Below are 21,301 nucleotides of genomic sequence, written 5' to 3' on the forward strand. Positions count from 1 at the left end.
TGACTGCTTGCCACAGTATTTTCAATTCTGTTTTTATTTATATTTTGGAACTAGGTTAGAATCATATTTCCTGCTATTAATAAATATCACATTAAAAGAAACGTTTGTCTCAAAAATGATGATAGTCATCTCTTTAAATGTATTAATTTGTTGTTGCTTTAGTCTTTTTTTATCCAGCTGTAATATGTAATATCTTCTATCTCATGATACATTCGTGTTTTTATCCTCCACACCAAGTACTATGCAACCATCGTTAACACACACGAACTGCTATGTAAATATCTACTGAATGAATAACTTAAGAGAAATCCATGAAGATTATAAATTTTAAAGTCTGATAATATCAAGTGTTGGGAAGGATGTGGAGCAACTGTAATTCCCATACAATCCTTCAGAAAACTGTCTGTCAGTATTTACTAAACCAGAACCTAAGCATTAACCAAGATTCAACTCCTGTCTACCTACCCAACAGATGTGCATATACATGTTCACCAAAAACATGTGTGAGAGATGTTCATAACAGCATTATTTGTATATCCCAAATTAAAAACAACTCCAATTGCTTGCCAACTGGAGAATATTCATATAAATTCATTAATTTATTCACACAACAAATTTATTCATACAGTACTAGAATGTAATAAGAAACTACAATTACATGCAACATGAATGAATCACACAAATGTCATATTGTGACTCTCACAAACAAATTCTCTAAGTTCCATTATATAAAGTCCAAAGACAGGCAGACTTATCAGTGATATTTGATGTCAGAATATGGGTAGCTTTGGGGGGTATAGTGATTGCAAGGGGTATGTGGGGAAATTTCTGGGGTGCTGTTCTTGGTCTGGGTGTTGGCTACTCAGGTGTGTTCACTAAAATTCACTGAATTGTACCTTTATGATTGAAAGTATTGCTGAATGTCACATTTCCTAAAAGTTTGAAGAAGAAGCCAAACTCTAGTCCGAATTGATTTCTTTCTTACACTAGAGTATTTTTGCTTCAGTAGATCTTGTTGCAGATTGTTCAATGTGTTATACTTATCTACTGCGTTTGGATTTTTAGCTTTTTGAGGAAAGAGTTAGTACTTATTATTGGATAAGTGATAATAAAAAGCAAAATACATTGAGTCTTTAAGTAACAGGCCCTATGCTAATCACTTTACCCATTGTCCATTTAATACTAAAAAGTGTCCTCTTTCGGTAGGCACTATTATTATATTCTATGAAACAAAATCTTCGAAATGTTCAGTAACTTTCCAAAAGTCACTCAGTTAAATAATAGCAGTTTTAACTCAAACGTAGGCATTCTAACACCACAACTCTTAATCACAAGATCTAGAATAGACTTACTATTAAAAGTTTCAGTAGGCTTAGGAATAATGATATTGCTTCAAACTCTTTTGGTAAATGAAAATTTACATTTCTCTTGGTGAAGTCAAGATTATATTCTCTTACGTGAAACTAATACAAAGCCAAGCTATACACCATCAAATGGGCCGCTCAATCTGCAGTTTGTAAGCATAGTAAATTCTTGACTCATTGCCCAAACTTTTTACTCTCTTCAAGCCCAAACTTAATTTATCTCAAAATTATCCAACATGACTTTTCTCAACTTTATTATCTTGACAATACGGTACTTGACAAGATGTTCTCTTATACATCCTTTCCTCCCATTTGCAAAAAATAGTCCCATGAATCTCTCCTCTACCAGCTTATTCTACTCCATTACAATTCGAGTGTTGTAATCCATAAATATTTGCTGAGTAACTGAACAGTCCCTAAATCATCACTCTAAACTTCTAGAAGAGTCCCCTCTTGGACTTCTCATCTCCAGTCTCTGATATTTTCAATGTGTTTATAATTTATGATGAGAATTGCCTATGAATCTTCCTAAAACACTGCTGTGTTCCCACTCCAAAAAATTCAATGTTTTTTAACAAACTTAAAGAATTTTTCCATTTTTAAATTCTCTTAAGCATGATACTTATTGGTCCTCCTTGCTATGGCTCAATTCATATTTCTAACTTTATTCTTGCCCTTTGTCTCTCACAAACCAACCTACACTAGTCAAATAACTACTTTTTCTGGCCTCTGGTTTTGCTCAGCGTGATCTCCAACCTGGTTCCTCCTTTCCCACTCAAATCCTACCTACCCATCAAGGCTTATGCCTTCTTGATAAAGCCCTACGTTTCTCCAACTGGATGCACATTTTCTGACTTTCCATGACATCCATTTCTGCCTTGTGATTTGTGTATATATTTACTTTTCCCTGGACTGTGAATCTTTTGAGCACAGTATGTCATTCTTATTCATCTTTAGCTTTCTTAGCCCAGTGTCTGTTACAGATGGGCTCTTAATAACCTTGAATGGATCGATGGGGATTAATTTTTGGGAGCTCAGTGGCCACCATTCCCTTCATAGTTACCTCCAAAGTCTCTGAGTTTCCCTGGGTCACAACTGCAAAATGTCAAAAGTTCAGGGAGATTGAAAATAGCTCAGAGCAGTCTTAGAGGATCACCTTAGAGCTCAGTTACAACTGATAGAGAAGAATTTGTTATGTGATCTACCAAAAACTTTGTAATACATCATTTAACTTTCACAAATATATGAATGTCATATAATGCATATTATATGATACCAGGGTTTTAGTACAAAGGTCATATCACAATAGGACATGATAGAGTACCTTCCTAGATATAGCCTACTAGATTTAGGTACATTGGTGAGTTTAAGTTTACCCAATCATGTGGGTAGGGGAGTACAACCAAGAAGCAGATGATGGTGTCTATGAAAACAAATTACGTAATTCCAATCTTTACTGTGTAACGTATAAAGTTTTAGAGATGTTACTGAACCGTTAAGTCTCAAGTATATCTCAGAGGCAAGGTGATTCAATGGCGTACCAAAAACATTTTTTAATAGTCTCTGTTCACATTTGTTTTCATCTAAAGTAAGAAAATAAGCTTTACTATATGGGGTTATATGTCAGCCTGATATGTAATGCATATAATACATTAGGTATCCTGGCAGGGAGATCATCACTTGCCACTCACTTTCAGTGTACCCACCACACTTCACACACACCCACTTAGGAAGATGAACAGATTACAGTACATGTATCAACTCATAACACTATAATCAGATGAGTGCCATGACACACTGCTCCTGCTGGGTTTTCAGTTTTAAGCCACAGAGTTTTGCTGATTGTGTTCAAATTACCAAATGGGATCATGAAGATGAATTATTAATTTTTCTATTATGAAAAGAGGTTTGTTCCAAATTTGCTGATTTTTTCTATGATAAGGATTAAAATGTTACACCTGTCACTTAAACAAATAGACTTATAATCTCTCCTTTAAGATAAAGGAAACATTTAAGATTGGATGAGAAAGGAACTGCTTTTGGGAAATCCTTCTAAGGAGAGAACATTTTGAAATGTTTGGAAGTGTTTCTAGTGTTATGGGACTTTGTTACCATAAGTATGCCAACGATAAAAATTCTCCAGTGTATTTTTAAAACTTTGGAGCAAGATTTTCTAATATGTTTAAATTGCTTCCAAATCTTTCAAAGTTTCACTGTTTTAACAGTATTTGTTAAAATATAAAGATATAACCCCTTCCAGTACTTTTCAAGAAGCAAATGACAGAATGGAAAATGGAAATTCATCAATTTTCAATAAAAATTTTTAAAATAACTGGTATGATCCGATGATTTAAAATCAATGACTAGTTTATAACAGGAACATCCAGTGATAAACTTTGCTATATGGAGGTATGCATTTAGCAAAGTAATTTCTTCAGCTATGGAAGCTACTGAAATCACATATTGGAATAAACCAGACTTTTGAATTGCTCTAACAGTACCAAAACAAGGTTTTCAAACTAATGAAACATTCTACCACTTTTTAAACATGAGATGAGTACAATAATAGTTCACTGAGAGAAAAACTTTATTATCCATAAAATTAAAAATGTATTTAATATTCATCTTATCCTTTTAAATTTATATGTTCTATAAATCACATTTATATATTAGTTTATGCTTGCAATGTATAGATATATAATAATATATAAGGGTGTGATCAAAATATTTTACTGAGAAATGTACATATAATTAAAAATTAGAAATTGTCTAGAAAATGTCAAATAGACTCTTTAAAGTGTTAATGTTTGACTCTGTTGTAATTATATAGGAACTAAAATCTGATTCTCAGTCTACCGAAAGTTGACACAAAATTATAACAAAAAATTAGGGATCTAATAAATGCACTAATATTAACAATGCCTGTATATCTCATACAGCATATAGATATTGTAGAATACTGAGACTGTTCTTCTAAAACATCTAAAAATCTATTTCCAGAAATTCTTAAACATTCTGAAGCATTATGCCTGGGAAAATAGAATTACAATGGAAACATGATCATCCATTTTCTTCATATAAAGAAAAATATAGCAGTATCACCATTTCACGTTGACATGTTTTTTAGAGTTATTTTAAACTCTACATTCTAACTTCACTCAACCAAACACACTTACAAGTATCTTTTTTTACATTCTCATCGTTAGATTATCTCCTTAAATTTTTCCTAAGTCATACATTTCAAACCTGCAAGGTCCATTTGTATCTTCAAAATTATTTTCAAAGCATCATATCTAGGGCAAACTATAAATCAGTCTACATTCTCCCTTTCGGTGATTCATGAAATTTATGCACACACACAGACAAAAGAAAAAGATGCTGCGATTAGGCAAAAACTAACCTATTCTTCTAGCACAGAGACTTGGACGCCACTCATCTCTAGCCAGGTTATAATGGAATACCTCCTGCTAGTTAAGGCTTTCTAGAAGGATCTACTGGAATAATTACTATGCTTTCAAATACAATTCTTATTACCAATTCTTGGATAATTATAATCTATTGAGCCCCCGATATTATGAGTCTTTAATATTATAAATCACAAAGTTGTTACTGAAATAAGATAGGAATCCCATTCTGCTTCTAATCATCTGTTTATCTGGTACCTTCACCACTAAACTGCAAACTCCTTGTACACAGGGATTGTGCCTGATTTACGTCTAGTGACTGACACAATGCCGAACACGTAGGGGATGCTCATAATTTGGGGGAGAGTTGACGAATGTACCGTAGAATGATATGGCAATATAATAAATGGAAACATTATTTCAACAGATTTCTATGATAAATTGGAAATAAAATAGATTTCCAGTCTGTTGCTATACTTGCGTGTGTCTTTTCCAAATTTGCGAAAATAACTGATTACTATAAATTGTTTTACTGAACACTCCACTTTACAAAGAATGGACAGTTTCTTGAAACCATTTCCCCACACATTACCTTGTTCCCCTGGCTGATTCTGGTCTTAGGAGCAGTGGAGCCAGTAACAAGTTCCTTCCCGAGTACATTCCACCTTGAGTGGGAGCTACAGTTTAAGAGGCTGCCTGACCCCTCTGCTCAGTCCCTCAGTGCTCTTTTGTTACACAAAACTGTTAAATTGACAAACTGCAGATTTACTAGGTGTGTATGGCTACTCCATGCTCATTTCTGAAAGCGCCTCTATTTGTCACATTCTGTTGTATCATATTAGAAATTTAGTGCTCTCTCTCTCTATATATATATATACACATATATATATATATATTTTAACACAATGCTACAGGAGGGTATTATTTTAAAAAGAGACACTTGGGGAAAAGGACTAGCATCAAGAGGGTTCAAGTATCAAGCTTTCCTTTTTTAAAAAATAATTTTCTCATTTTTAGAGGAAAAAACAATCTTGAATGGGAAAAATACTCTCTTTACCTCTGTGTGATCATTATTAACCCCAGAACACAATAGAATACACATCATTTTCTTACCCAACATGAATTCATTTTATGTAGGGAATAAAAAAATATTCATTTTATGTAGGAATATTCTAGGAAAATAAGTCACTTAAATGAGGTTTAGGGGGAAATAAAGATAAGTTAATATAAATTTCTTTAAAGAGCATTTGTAGAAGTTTATGTTACATGTAGTGTCCCTTACAATATAAAGGAAAAATAAAACTTTTACTCATCTTTTAAAGACTACCCTGGGCAAGAGCACATCTATTGTTAACTTACTAAATGAATTTGCTTACATCACAAATTTTTATTCATTATTTATAACATATGAAAAGAATATTAAAATTTCTAGTATTTAAAAATTGATAGCCAACAATAAATCTTATTTTTAAATACCAATGTTAGTTTCTAATAGGATTATCTGAAAAATAGCAGTAGCTTATACATATACTCAGTAAAATTATGAAAACGTATACTATTCAACAATTAAATGTTTAATAAGAAAAATTAACAATTTGTTATTTAAGAAAAATACATCAAAAGAAAAGAGGCATTCATTATAATACAGGATCTGTTCAGTGACTTAAAACATTTTAGGTATTGATCCAAGGAATAAAAATATAACATACATGTGAATTATGCAAAGCACAAAGCCACAACACATCATTAATAAGCAAGGGTTAAAATACAATCATTTCACATTGACTAATCACAAAAATGCAGTCATTAAATTAACAGACATATGTTAAGATTTATTTATTCCTTTCTTTAATCATGCTTATAAATTATTACAACACAAGGTTTCCAACATGGAGAAAATTTAAATGTATATTTGCAACTTTTTTCCTAGTTACATTTTAATGATTTAGCACTTGGTATTTTAATTTTGCTTTAAAATGAAAAGTGTTTAAGATTTCATGTCACTCATATATGTGTATATATATATATACACACACACACATGTATATATATACATACATTTCTTAATTTTCTAACCTAGTAAATAGGATCTGAAATTAAAGTTGTACATGAAAGAATATCAACCTGATATGTTAATTAGAGGTATTCTGAAATTTGGCTAATATGCAACAACACTGAAAGAGGTAAAGGGTTATATCTGGTTTTAACAACAAAACTTCAGATCACTTAAACCCTTTTAATATAAAAGGCTAATTTAAGGAATAAAATTCTTCATATAATAAGAAATCCAGGTACTCTAATGATATATATTTACTTTATACCTATAAAAAGTTAATAAATAAAGTTTATAAAAATTCTGATATATACATCTACTGTGATTTTTAAATTTTTATCCTCAATTTATCAAAAAAATTATAGTTCTTTCCTAGTGCAAAGACTGAATTAGTCAATGAACTCCTTTGTGGAACAGACATGTATTAAATAATTGAAGACTTTTATATTTTTGTCCTACTATTTTTTAATTTGTGGTTATTGTTTTCTTGGTCATTTGTTTTTTGTGAGGTTGAAAAAAGTTACCTCTACACAGGGTCTTTAATGAACATTCAGGTTTTTCACTTATGACATCATTTACATACAAAAAAATAACATGACACAAATATATTGGAATGTAGTATTAGATATTATTCCAATACAAGAAACATTGTGTGATGTTGTACACCTTAAACTTATACAATAAGACCATATATATCTCAATAAAGCTGGGGAAAAATTATGTGAATATTACAGTGAATATGTAGAGAAGATTGATAAACATTAAGGTATTTTAAAATGTTAAAGGATCAGAAACATCTGACCCCAAATGAATATTTGTAATTGTAATATGCTATAACTTTAAGTACATTTTACATTAAATTTAAAAAGTTTTATAATGTTATTAAATAGAACAGGAGTCAACAAGCTTTCCCTAGAAAGGACCAAACAGTAAATATTTCAGGCTTTGAGGGCCAGTCTCTATTGCAACTAATGAACTCTGCTTTGTAGTGCAAAAGCAGCCATAGATAATACATAAAAAGTTGTGCATGACTGTGTTCCAATAAAACTTATTTACAAAAATAGGCAATGGGTCAGATTTCATAGTTTGCTGACCCCTGAAATAGAAAATCTGATTCAAAAGCACTTAATTTTAGGAACTTCAATATCTAGCACAAAGCAGGAGACATAAGTAAATGTCTAATGCTTCGTGAATTAATGAATTCATGAACGAGTGGGGAAAATAAAACCTTCGTGTCTGCTTTCCTAATTGAGGCAAAATTCCAAGAAGGCAATCTATGGATTAAGTCTTATTAAGAACTAGGCTTGCAAATTAAACCAATAAAATGAAAGAAAATGTAACAGATATAGTAAGGAGAAAGTGAATTTCCAATCTAAAATGACTAACAAAAAATATCTTTATAGTGAGTTCCTACAGTACTTCACATCTCTCCAACTAAACTGTAAACTCCATAGGGGTAAGAAATATGTCTTTATTATTCCTGTAGCACAGTACCTAGGATATAGCAGATGGTCAGTGAACATATTATTAAGTAAATATGTGAATGCTTTCCATAGCAAAATATGTTTTTTGTTAGTTCCTGAAAAGTAATGGCTCTCTACTTCTAATGCAGCCATTTAACTTTAAGATCCTCCTATAAAGTTAAAATGTTCTGTTGTTTTGTATCAGTCACACTGACTCTAAAGATGAATTTCAGCCTGAACTGGAACTTGACCTGTTCTTCAAATAGCATGAATTGAAACAGGTTTACATTTCATCATAAAGCTTTGACTTGGGTGAAGTAAAACAAGTGTACACATCAGGGTTGGATATAAAACCAGAGTTATAATTATTTTCCAAATAAAGAACTGTTTAACTTTATAAATTTAATTATAAATAGATTATAGACTCCAATCAGTTTTTCACCTGAGAGAAGTATACTTAGTTGTTCATGATTTAAAATATCAAAAGTGACCAAAATGCTAATTTCAATATATTTATATATTAATTATTCTTCAAAGCCTGGTATTTGAAAAATACTAGAGGAAATTAATCATTCATAAATATTTATGAATTTTGTCTATGGCTCCAAAAAAAATAAAAAATTAAAACAGTTCAAAACATAGTAACTCCACACAGTGGAAGAAATGAATATTCTTATAAACTACTATATAAATCATACTTTTCCATGATGTATGTGACAAACTGTAAACAATTAATTTACTTTGTGTAAGTAAATTTCTCTATATTTTTTGATACAATAATTTTCACATTTCCAAACAAAATACTAAGTTTAACAATGATAAAAACAAGAATGTTACTTGCTTTTAGATCAGTTATTGGACATTGACAGACAAAAGCCACAAACAGTTATATACTCAAACAAGACACAGCCTTAACTCGCCATTGTTATAAGCACAATGTTAACATTATGTACAAATGTAAATAGTAAAATATTTCTAATTAATTTGTGGGCAAGCCAAAGGTGTACTGGAGAAAGATACTGCCATTAGAATAGTGCTACGGTTCAAAATTCACTTATAAAAAAATAAATACATATAAAACTATTATATATATATGTATATATTACAGTACTTGAAATTGAATGATTCTTCTTTCAAACTATCAAGCCAAGAGGGCCAATGGTCTACTTTAAAAAAAAATCAGAAGATAAAATGTGTGCATCACAATTTATGAAGAGAGGAAATTAAAGTAAAAGGAACATAGAAAAACAAAACAAAACAGAAGGATAAAAATAAGAATACTATCGTACCGATTTCCATGGTCCCCGATGCCATGATACATCATCAGGGCAAGCATGCACATGACATTGTACCACACTAGGTGGCTTGTTTAAGATTTCACAGTTTTGCTCTCGTGACATTTGGCCATTGGGAAATAGACATATTACGAATCGTGATTTTATTCCTCCTCCACATGTTTGTGTACACTAAAAATAAGAAGAAAAATCAAAACTATGTGGCTTCAAAAAGAATATTATACTGCTTTATTCAATGTTGAGTACATAATCAGTATTGCTAGAATTTAAAGTTATCCTTTCTTATAATCTTATAATTATAAGAAATATATAAGAATATATTTATATTCTTATATAAGAAATATAAGAATCCTTACAATTCTCAACATTTCTTCCTAGGTAAAAAATAAATCAAAGTTTTAGTTCTATAATTTTTTTAAAAAAGACAAAATTTTGAGAATTGGTACTGTAATAGGTATTAACTACATAATGTATGGTATCCTATCAAAAGATGACTGTGTAGCCATGAAAGCTAATAAGGGAGATCAAAATTTATAAACATAGAAAGATGTTCAGTATATATATATTACATGAAAACAGCAGATGGCAAAGTGGCATGTATAGTATGAACCTATTTCTGGAACCCACACAGAACAAAAGTCTGGCAGGAAATGTATCAAATGTTAAAAGTTCTTATCTTTTCACAATTTTTCATTTTTTATTTGAATTTTCACTATGAGATTTAACTCAGAAATTAAAAAGTTACTTTCATTTTGGAAAATAGTAAAAGTACATTTTAAAGAGGTACTTGCTATTTATTAGCACCTGGTCAGAGTGTATCTTTAAACAATGATTTCCAAACTCCTTATGGAGAGAAAATATGTACTAAAATCATTCAGCAAAAATATCTGACTAATTAAATTAGGCAGTTTGTTTTATTCATCCAAAGCCAATGTAAGTCTTTCTTCTTTCTCATGCATAATATCGGTGGAATTAGTATTCATTATAACCATTTTTAAAACTATCTTCATAATCCCAGTGCCTAAAAGAATGCCAGGACATGAAGAAAGCACTCAATAACTGACAGCTCTCCATTTAAAAGATTCACCAAATGAATGGTTCAGCCTTCATTTGATATGGATAGAAGGATATAAACATGCCTATATATCACTCTAATTGTTTATATCCGTCTAATTTTCTAAGAAATTAAAACAATAATATACTACTTTTAGAGAGGTTTTAGTAGGTCACAGACCTATTGGCTAGCACAAAGGATTCTGTTAAAAATCTGGAGTATATATTTCCTATCATGAATGAGTGATTTATACCATGACACAATGTCTATTAAAAGAACATATTTTTACTGACTCAATTAAAAAGAAAAATCTTTTCTCTGTAGGACAGTGAAGTAAGATTATCCAACAGTAACAATATGAAGTGCTTAACTTTCAGTCTTGGGAGATGTCATAATCTCCACAAGTTTAGGAGATAGTATGACTTACTTCTCCCCAGCTTCCGTAGCTCCACCGTGGACAAGGCCCCGAATCACAGTGCTTTGATTCTGGGGGTTTGGAGGCTGCATTGCAGTAACTGGCACTTTGTCCATTTTCATCCTGGCAAACCACAGCTCTACGCTGAATACCTCCAGCACAACTGCTAGAGCACTGAAAAGGATGGAACACAGGAACACACAAACTGCAGATTCCATGGCACAAAATTACATCCAAAAAACCCCACAAAAAATCAGTACTTTGACTCAAATTCAAGCTTTCCACGTTAAAACCCCCCTCATTGGAATATTTGAATCAAGAATATCTGTCAAAAAACACTTGGGTTTTTTTTTTTTAATACATAATGTGTTTTATTTAACCCAACATAACCAACACTTGGGTTTTAACTAGGGGTTTCATTAGAATTTGTTGATGGAAAGGTGAAGTTTTAAAGCTTGCAAAAGGAAATTCACCCTTGTCCTAAGTGTTAAGTAAAAAGGAATTAAAGTTTTCAGGTCTCACTAGGAAGGAAAAATACCAAAAGATAATGTTAAGTTACTAAACTTTCACATTGTTTTTCTTTATTTGGTATCTTTACTCTCATATAAAATATGAACCACAGTTGTACCTTTTCTAGTAATCATGATTTTATTCCAGCTTACTGCACTGCTATCAGAGTAATTTCTGGGTTTTGGGGGCTTTTTTCTTCATAAACACTGGTAGTCTTAACACTTAAAAGATTTTCTTTTATTTTTACTATAATAAACTCTGAGATTGTTTTCAAGTGCATTCCTCTGTAATCATAATATCACATTACTGTATAATTCAAGAAGAACTCTGGGGAATTGTAATCTGCATCAAAAATTGCTTAATCCTTTTAAGATTTAAACTACTGATCTTCAGAAAAATTTAGCATTAAAAGCATTCGATGTCATTACACACATATCTGTTAAAAGGCCATATAACATAACAAAATTACAGAATTAGTATAACTCAATAAAGAGGGCTTACTGATCCCCATGGTCCTGTTCTCCACTGGTTTCCTCTGATTGATGGATGGACCCCCTGATTTTGATTATCTTCTGGTTTGTGAGTTAATGGAAAATTCCTGCCTGGTAAATGGCTTGGCTGCTCAGAGGAACTCGGAAAGTGGCTGTATGTGGGAGGGCAGGCTGCCAGGTTACATTCTTGTTCTATCACAGGGCGGACTTCAGGGTCACAGTAATTCTCATTAATTGGCTGATGATAGTTGATGCATAAAGCTTGTCGAGTTGTTTTTCCATGGCCACAGGAAGCTGAACACTGATCACAAATTCAGCCAATAAACTACATTATCTTAAATAGCAAGTATTATATTTAAATTTTTCATTTCATTTTTCTCACACAAAAATACTTACAGGTGACCAATTCCCTGTTTGCCACTCTCCACAAGGGCTAAAACAGACAGCTATTTCAGCTGGTCGGGGTAAGTGGGCACAATATGATTCATCCGCTATTCCATCGTGAGCATCACGACAGCTTACATAGCGGGCTTGATTCCCTCTTCCACAAGACACAGAGCACTAAAAAAATTGAATAATACCAAGGAGTTATACAGGACATTTCCACATCCCTTACACTTGGCTGTTGTTCAAATTTCTAAACCTCAAGTTTATTGAAAAAAGTTAAATTATAAATACTATCACCTGGCATCCTTTCTGAGTCAAAGACAGGGCAGTGAATATCCCAATGAGTTTAGAAAATAAATTTCACAAATCAGATATTTGTGGTAATGAAATAAAATACTCAGCTTCTAGGAATATTGATTAGTTGATGGCCAAAATTTAAAAAAGAACAGAAAATATTTTATGTAAGAGAATCTTAAGATATCATTTAAGATAACTTTTGAAGACCTAGGTAATAGAGTAGATAGGCTCTCATAATTAAAATATTCAGAGAATATGTGAAACTTAAAAATATATCTTTCATATATTTTCATATATCTTTCATATATTTAGTATATATTTTCATATATACTAAAGCGAGTATATACTCCGAATAGATTAAAGCCTTCAGTTTAGAAAAACAACATGAATATGTGGTAGTTTAAATAAAGGCTGATAAAAAGCATCACATCTGCTTCTCATAACAACCTGGGACATAAATATTATCATCCCCTGAACTGGTTTGCAAGGCAGAAATAGAGACACAGATGTAGAGAACAAACGTATGGACACCAAGGAGGTAAAGTGGGGTGGTGGTGGTGGGATGAATTGGGAGATTGGGATTGAAATGTATATGCTAATATGTATAAAATAGATAACTAATAAGAACCTGTTGTAAAAAAAAAAATAAAATAAAAGTTAAAAAAATAATCAATAAATATTATCATCCCCATTTGGTAGATCAGAAAATAGAGCTAGAAAACTTAAATTTCTTGCCAGAGACACAGAGCTCTTGAAAGGCAGGACAGGATTTAGTCATTAAATTATCTAATTCTAAACCTTATATTCATCAAAATACCTGAGAATGAATGCATACATTAATTTGGCAAATCTGTAGCAACTGTTTTGTGGATGTCTGAAAGGCTCATAGTAGAAACACTGTACCTCTGAAAGGAATTCACTTACTGGGGTCCAAGAACCATATCGCCATTGTGCTATCTTCCCCATGGGGAGGGCTGGTAATGAAGTGGCCCCAATTTTAGGGATAACTGGGCAAGGTGTAACAATACAGTCCTGTTCAAAAGAAAAATGGGTCTCACAAAACATCAATGAATTAATTAACATTCTGCTTTATACTAAATCCTATACTTCATTTCATCCTCCACATATATAAGTAAAGGACATTTGCACTCTAAACTACAAAGAAGCGATGTAAAGGTTTATATTTTTCAAAAGTACAAAATATGGGGCTTCCCTGGTGGCGCAGTGGTTGAGAGTCCACAAGCCGATGCAGGGGATGCGGGTTCGTGCCCCGGTCGCCCCGCTCCGGGAAGATCTCACATGCCGCGGAGCGGCTGGGCCCGTGAGCCATGGCCGCTGAGCCTGCGCATCCGGAGCCTGTGCTCCGCAACAGGAAAAGCCACAGCAGTGAGAGGCCCGCGTACCGCAAAAAAAAAAAAAAAGTACAAAATACTATCAAGGGCTAGAAGTGGATAGTATGACTCTGAAGGCTAAAGTTTGGATCATTCTGCCTGATGGTTGAAAAGAAAAGAGTAATAGTCCTTCAAAATTACCACTAAGCTGAAACCTCCTGAATGAACACAGGATGCTCCCTTAGGCAGTACGACACGCTTTAGAGGTTCAGCCTTCTGCAGTTCAAAGGATGGAAATATAAGTTAAATGAGTGATCCAATGGCAGATAAAGAGTAAAAAAAATGCATCAATAAAGCTGGCAAAACCAAGAACAATGTACTTTCTGATGCCCACATACTTTTGTAAAATATACTTATTTATTTATTTATTTGGCTGCGCCAGGTCTTAGTTGCAGCATGCGGGATCTACTTCCCTAACCAGGGATCGAACCCAGGCCCCCTGCATTGGGAGCACGGAGCCTTTGCCACTGGACCACCAGGGAAGTCACCCACATACATTTTTAAGGCATAGAAGTTTAAGTGGAAAAAATACGTATGGAAATAGTTTTAACATATCAATAATCCTCCTGTATCAAACATTTTTGTTTATAATCCACGAAGAGGTGTCCTTTACCTGCCTGTCACTTGGGCGACTAGCTCCATGGCACACTCTATCATCTAGCACTGCACTAAGTAGCTCATCGACACATTTCACAGCACGCATCTGGTACCCTTGTCCACAGGTGGCTGTGCACTGAAAGAATATAAGCAGATACCAAACACCATTGTTCAAAAATTACACAAACTTAATTTTCTTTGTAAATAGACAGTTAAGAATATACTTTCAGTAGATATTTTTATTAGTCTTTTATACCAGATTCTAGACTTAAAATGAGCAAATTGAATCAACACACACCTTTATTCAAATTTATGGAGATACTAATAAAATAGTGAAGTTAAAATGGACAATTATTATATCTTTAAAGTTATCATGTAAAAATATCAATAGAAGCCTGATATTTTGGAGGCAGAGTCAATACAGTTTAGAGAAACTAAATACTTTTCAAAATCGACCTGGTGCATGCATGTCATTCAATACGCTAAGTAAATTTCAAAGAGATAAAGGAAGAGCATAGGACAGAGTTAAAGGGCAGATGAGAGAAGGTTTCCCAGCAACTGTGGCAACCTGTGTAGGCTAATAAGCTGCCCACCCTCATCCAGCAGATTCCTAGCCGCCTGTTTGGCAAAACTTCCCAACAATGCCTACTCTAAATACAGTAAAGATAATAATTTAGACACCGAACATGAAAATGTCTATAGTTTAAATAAAGCTGATGAAAGCATAAAAAAATTTTTATTGAAGTATAGTTGATTTACAACATTATTTTAGTTTCTGGTGTATAGCAAAGTGATTCAGTTATTTATATATATATTCTTTTTCATATTATTTTCCATTATGGTTTATTACAGGATACTGAATATGGTTCCTCGTGAAAACATAAAATTTGTAGCATTTTGCTTAACAAAACTGAATTAAAAAGCAAAGCTAGAATATTTACCACAGCAACATTAGCAGTACTGACAAAATTGTGCAGGTAGGGATTTACATTTCAGGAATCTTTTTCCAAAAAAACACCCAAATTTAGATGCAGCCACTAAAGAGTGAATACACCACAACTTCTGTGTTATTCTGTAATGATGGATTAGAGTAGAAAACCCTTATCATATACTCACAGAACCCCATGGTCCTATTTGCCAGGAAGCACATGCATGAAGCTCACATGGTCTCAGAGACTCAGGTTTGGTGCTTGGATCACAGAAGCCATCACTCAAGTGATCTTCATTCAGTTGACACCACACCTGCCGCTGCCTTGTTCCTTTTCCACATGTAACAAGACACTGTAAGAATACAACTGACCATTATTTTCAGTATTAGTCAGCACATATACCTACAAAATATATAATGAATGATCAATTTGCATATTCAAATACAGCTGAAAGACCATTCCTAAGGACATTTTCCCTTCACTCCTCAGAAAAATCAGAGATATACACGGGGTAAAATCAGCCATCCCAAATTTCTGCTGCCCAAATCCCAGTGCAACATCCATTTGTTCCAGAAACAAAGGTACAAAACTAACCTTAGAACAAGTGTATATCTCAGCCTACTGTGGACACTATGAAAGTGGTTATAGATTAAACATCAGTATGTCATTGTTGGCCAGATATTGTAAACACTTAAAGAATGAACCATTTTTAAATGTTTTACTACCTTGATAAAGTTATTTACCACATAATAAAATAAATTGAAAATTTTTTTGAATTATATAGCCTTCGATTGTAAAGCTCTCCTATACAATGTTATAACAGTTCTAAGCCTCATGGGTTTAATGTTACCTCACTCCACTCACTAGTGGCCCAACTGGGACAGGAAAATTCATTGCAATTCTCAGTTGTCACTCGGGGAAGTTCCTGGCATTCTCTGTCAGCAAGACGGTGGCCAAAGTTATTTATACAGTAAGATTCTCGAGACCTCTCCCCTCCTCCACAACTCCTGGAACACTGATTAAAAAAAGAAAAGTGGTGACAAATGGACACAAAATTAAAATTTTAACAAAATTCTAGAGTGACAAATATTTAATTAGAGGTAAAAAAAAAAAAGGAGCAACTTTTCTTAAGCAATCTTTTTCTTTGTACCTGGGACCATTCTGAATAATGCCACCTTGTTAAGACACAGTCACCATGGCAGGGTTCTCGGGTCGGAGGTTTAAGCTGGTCACCACAGTAGTGGTCATCTACTGGAACAGTATGTCCTTTATGAATGGAATACTTCATACAGTGGACGTCCAATGACTTATATCCTTGACCACAAAGGGATGAACATTCACTTTTGCCAATGATGTACCACCTTCAAAAAATGATGCTATTACACTTAGGAGGTGTGCCAACGAACACAATTTAAAAAAAGGATTCAGAGAAACTCATGCATATCACTCATCTTTAAAATTTTGTTGCAATTAATGGACAAGCTACCTAAAAATATCTGATGTATCGTTGATTTAGGGATGAAAACTTCTTAGACATCAGAGCCCAAACTTTCATTCTATAGATGAGAAAATGAAGACCAGAGGTGCTGTACATTCAAATGGTATGAACACCTGACTTGTCAGAAATCTTACTTTTTTCCAAATAAAATCTAACTTGCACTCCAAATACATAAACATGGAGTGTCTGGTTAAAGACGGAGGTAGGGAACCAGCTATACAGGCACTTGGAGGCAGCTTTGGAGGTCCTAGGAACCCCATGCCTCCCGCTAGACCTTTGAAAACAACTAGTTGAGATCAAGATTGCTCAGTTACGTAGTAGAAGATTTAAGACTAGAACTGAATATATTTGACTCATCATCAGGGAGTGCCTCCCTATGCAACCTTTATTTGACGGAGGATCAGGGAATATCTGGGAATATGACTACATCAATAAAGATAAAGCCTTTACAAGTTGGTAAACTTGGTTTTTGTAAGGCATATCACATTTTCTCATTAACTCAAGTAATCTATTTTTAGACATGTTTCCAGGGAAAACACTTTTTTCCACAATTAAAGTCTGCCAGTTTGAGCCACATTATCTCAATTACAGTCTAGCAATCTCTCAGACAATATGAGTGCACTAGTACAGCAGATAGGAGAATTCATGGAGTTCCTTTCCATCCCACCTGCACCTCAAGGGTTTCACTGTGCTTCACTCTACTGCAATGTAGAGGATGCGCCTTGTACAGGCTGTTCTGTCATTAGCCTTTCACTATAGGCCTTCAAATACCACTATAAATATATAAAAATTCTCATCCTTGCTGAGTCAAAGAGGTTCTGGCCATCCCTGAAAGTTGACTGTCACCTGCTACATGGGGGTTATTGCTCTTAGCTTCACTCTAAGACCCATCACAGATAATCAAATAACAAAAATTTTAGAAAAACAAACTTTCTGCCATGATCTAGGATCATGTTCCTAATGTTTAACGGACAAAATACTGATAAGATATAGAAATCAATTTATTGATTAATCCTCAAACTTTAAAAGTTTATTCATTCATGAGTTCAATGAGAATTATAGGATAGTGCTACAAAATGTATTGTTTCAGATCTTTAAACCATAGGTTTTCAGATTAGAGTTTTCCTGTATTTATTTTACAGACAAATTTGATTCGATTTCTTACACAAAATATTGAGGCCTCTATACTGGAATTCAGCAAATACTATGAATAAAAAACTCAAACCAGCTGCCGAGTTTCACAATAAGTTAGTGAGTCTAAAGTTTTTTAACCGAAGGGGCAAAGGATAGACATTAATTACATGTCCACCCTGTGAGAGGCACTACACTAGATGTTTACATCTTACCTCACTTACTGATTTTAACCTGGTTACATTATACATTATTTCTCTTTTACTTACCTTAGTTCACAGTCTGTATTGCACCTTTCAGTCACCAACAATGGAAGTGGTAAGTGGTCACATCTTTGATCAGACACTACCATATGATCACTCTTACGTACACAGATAATTTTTCTTCTATGAAGACCTTGGCCAAAGCCAAATGAAAATTTAAAATTAAAGGAAAATTCACATAAGGAGATGTTGCATAATCATTTACTTCTGCTAATAGCCTGAAGGATTAAGCTAAGAAAGCAAAAAAAAAAAAAAAAAAATTCCAGCATAGCATACAAATAGGCTAGCATATTGATCTAGTCAGGAATGACTTTCTGCAACAAGCAAGCTGAATCCTGAAACACTGAGGAGTTTGCTTAGTAGAGAGACATAAGGGAAGGTGGGACAGGTGTGGAGTAGAAAGAAATTTATTATAGCTGTATTGAAGTGTTGCTAATAGAGAACTGAATGGCCAGGGTCAGTGCTGACGATACATGATACAGGATACACAATACATGATACACTACACCCCTGTTCCCCATTATTTGCTTCCCTTTTCCCTGTAACAAAATTACAGTCTCCACTTGCTACAGTGTTACTATAACTTCCTATAGGAGGAGCAGACTTCGCTGCCCATTGACATCAGGCTTATGACAACCACCTGTAAGGGGATGTGACCTATTCCAGTTCCAAGCAGAAGCTCCAAAAGCCACGGTATGCTTCTGCCAACTCTCTTTCCCTTTTCCCTCCGTCTCTAAAACAGCCTTTCCCAAATGGGCCTGATCTTTCAGCCTGGAATCATGAATGAAAAAGGCAGCACAGACGGACTTTAGTTAATAATAATGGATCAATTGTAATAAACGTGCAACACAAACGCAAGATGATAACAATAGGGGAACTGGGGAGGGAGGGTATGGACGAAGGGGGAATATGCAAATTTTCTGTATTTTCTGTTAACTTTTCTATAAACCTAAAACTTCTTTTTTTTTTTTTTTTTTTTTTTGCGGTACGTGGGCCTCTCACTTCACTGTTGTGGCCTCTCCCGTTGCGGAGCACAGGCTCCGGACGCGCAGGCTCAGTGGCCATGGCTCACGGGCCCAGCCGCTCCGCGGCATGTGGGATCTTCCTGGACCGGGGCACGAACCCGTGTCCCCTGCATCGGCAGGCAGACTCTCAACCACTGCGCCACCAGGGAAGCCCTAAACCTAAAACTTCTTTAAAACAATAAAGTCTATTACTTTTTTTGAAAAATGACACGGATGCAGATACCAAGCTGGAGAAGAGTCAGAGCCAATTAGCAGCCAACACATAGTATGAACGAGAAATAAACCTTTATTGTTCTAAGTCATTGAGATTTGGCGGTTGTTTGTATGGGGCATAACCACAGCAAAAGCAAACTAAGAGAAGCCACACGGGCCAGAGTAGACTGAACTTTGCACTTTCTGCAATGAGGAGACAGGAATAAGTTTAAGCCATCAGTGCCATGATCAAATTTCTGTTTTATCCAAGTTCAACTGTATACTTTCAGTTAGTTAAACATGAACATGCATGTTTATCTCTGCTCCTTCCTAAATACCATCTGAGGTAACTATAAAGAATTTTGAAAAGGCAAAAACCTCAAGGAACAAAAAGCAAAAAGTATAAAGAAGGAAACACAGTAGGCAAGAAAAGGAAATTCTGAATATGAAAAGAAGATGGAAATAACTATTGTAATAGAGCCAAGGAAGCTGAAATCTAAGGTCGTGGAGGAAGAAAGTAAGAAACAAACCATTCATGCCACAGAATCCAAGCAAAGTCCAGGAGTCAAAAACACCAGTTTCCTCTAAAGAGGTGAATGTGTGAGGGGTAGTCCTGAAAAAATGGAGAAGTGACTGAACACTATTTATGAAGATTGGTCAGACTCCTACCTTCTCGTCGAGAGCAGCACTGCCCAATAAAAACATGACGTGAACCACATGTAAGTTTACATTGTCTTGTAGTGACATTAAGAAGTAAAAAGGTAGAAGTATCCAAGATAATATCCAAATAGGATCATTTCCACCTGATAGCAATGTAAACATTATTGATGATGTATTTTACATTCTTTTTTCATACTAAGTCTATAGAATTCATTGTGCATTTCACACTTACACCACATTTCAATGGGCTAGCCACATGTGGCTAGTGGCTACCATATTGGACAGCAAAGCTCTAGAGAAGGTGAACTTGAGGACACAGACACAGCAGCTGAGGGAAGTTAGGGAGTTGTACTAAAAAGGGAAGTTGTACTAAAAATAGGGGTATTCAGTAAAAGTCCCATACTGAATGATGAGATCCAGGCCCACTGGGCTCTCCCTCCATTTCCCTCTGGCTTCAAGCCAGTTTTTATGGTTTCTCCCATCCCCTAACTGACCATCAGAAGATGGGAGAACTCCTCTCTTGGAAAACTCTTCAGCCCAAGAAAAAAGGTCAAATGACAACGACATTTGGGGCTTCTCCCCCAGTGACACAAGAAAGGGCTACTTAGAGATCCAATTACTCTATAATGAGGGTTATAGAGTATCCCACACAGGACTATCTAACTATCTAACCCACACAGGACTTTCAGTTAGTACTTTAGTCTTAAATATGAACAAACAGCAAAGGATCAGCAGACACTTTAGGAAAGTCACTCACACAAAAGGGGCCAAAAGAAGCAGAAGCAAAACAGAACTAAGATGAAATAGATATGTCAGGGGGGCAGAAGAAACTTACAAGACTAAGATTAATACTCTCAAGGACATGGGTATTGCATCCATGAA

At 34.3% G+C, this 21,301-nt stretch overlaps 1 protein-coding gene across 7 annotated transcripts in view; it reads right to left on the minus strand.

Moving 5' to 3' along the window:
• The window catches only part of ADAMTS20 (ADAM metallopeptidase with thrombospondin type 1 motif 20), a 195,600-nt gene that overhangs the window by 64,340 nt on the left and 109,959 nt on the right, over positions 1 to 21,301 (minus strand). For 6 of the 7 annotated variants that reach the window (XR_014297386.1, XM_082664945.1, XM_082664946.1 and 3 more), the window contains 10 exons: positions 18,549 to 18,675; positions 16,801 to 17,011; positions 16,501 to 16,665; positions 15,838 to 16,002; positions 14,738 to 14,857; positions 13,658 to 13,765; positions 12,446 to 12,610; positions 12,060 to 12,350; positions 11,061 to 11,222; positions 9,574 to 9,750 (listed from right to left, as the gene is read on the minus strand). Coding sequence is in view for 6 of the 7 variants with exons in the window: in XM_082664945.1 (XP_082521071.1) it covers positions 9,574 to 9,750; positions 11,061 to 11,222; positions 12,060 to 12,350; positions 12,446 to 12,610; positions 13,658 to 13,765; positions 14,738 to 14,857; positions 15,838 to 16,002; positions 16,501 to 16,665; positions 16,801 to 17,011; positions 18,549 to 18,675 (1,691 nt within the window). In the remaining variant the exon portion in view is untranslated. Of the gene's footprint in view, positions 1 to 9,573; positions 9,751 to 11,060; positions 11,223 to 12,059; positions 12,351 to 12,445; positions 12,611 to 13,657; positions 13,766 to 14,737; positions 14,858 to 15,837; positions 16,003 to 16,500; positions 16,666 to 16,800; positions 17,012 to 18,548; positions 18,676 to 21,301 lie in introns of those variants that run through there. The other variant, XM_082664948.1, reaches the window with a different exon arrangement.

This window comes from Grampus griseus, assembly GCF_964374135.1.
Source record: "Grampus griseus genome assembly, chromosome: 11".
Taxonomy (NCBI): Eukaryota; Metazoa; Chordata; class Mammalia; order Artiodactyla; family Delphinidae; genus Grampus; species Grampus griseus.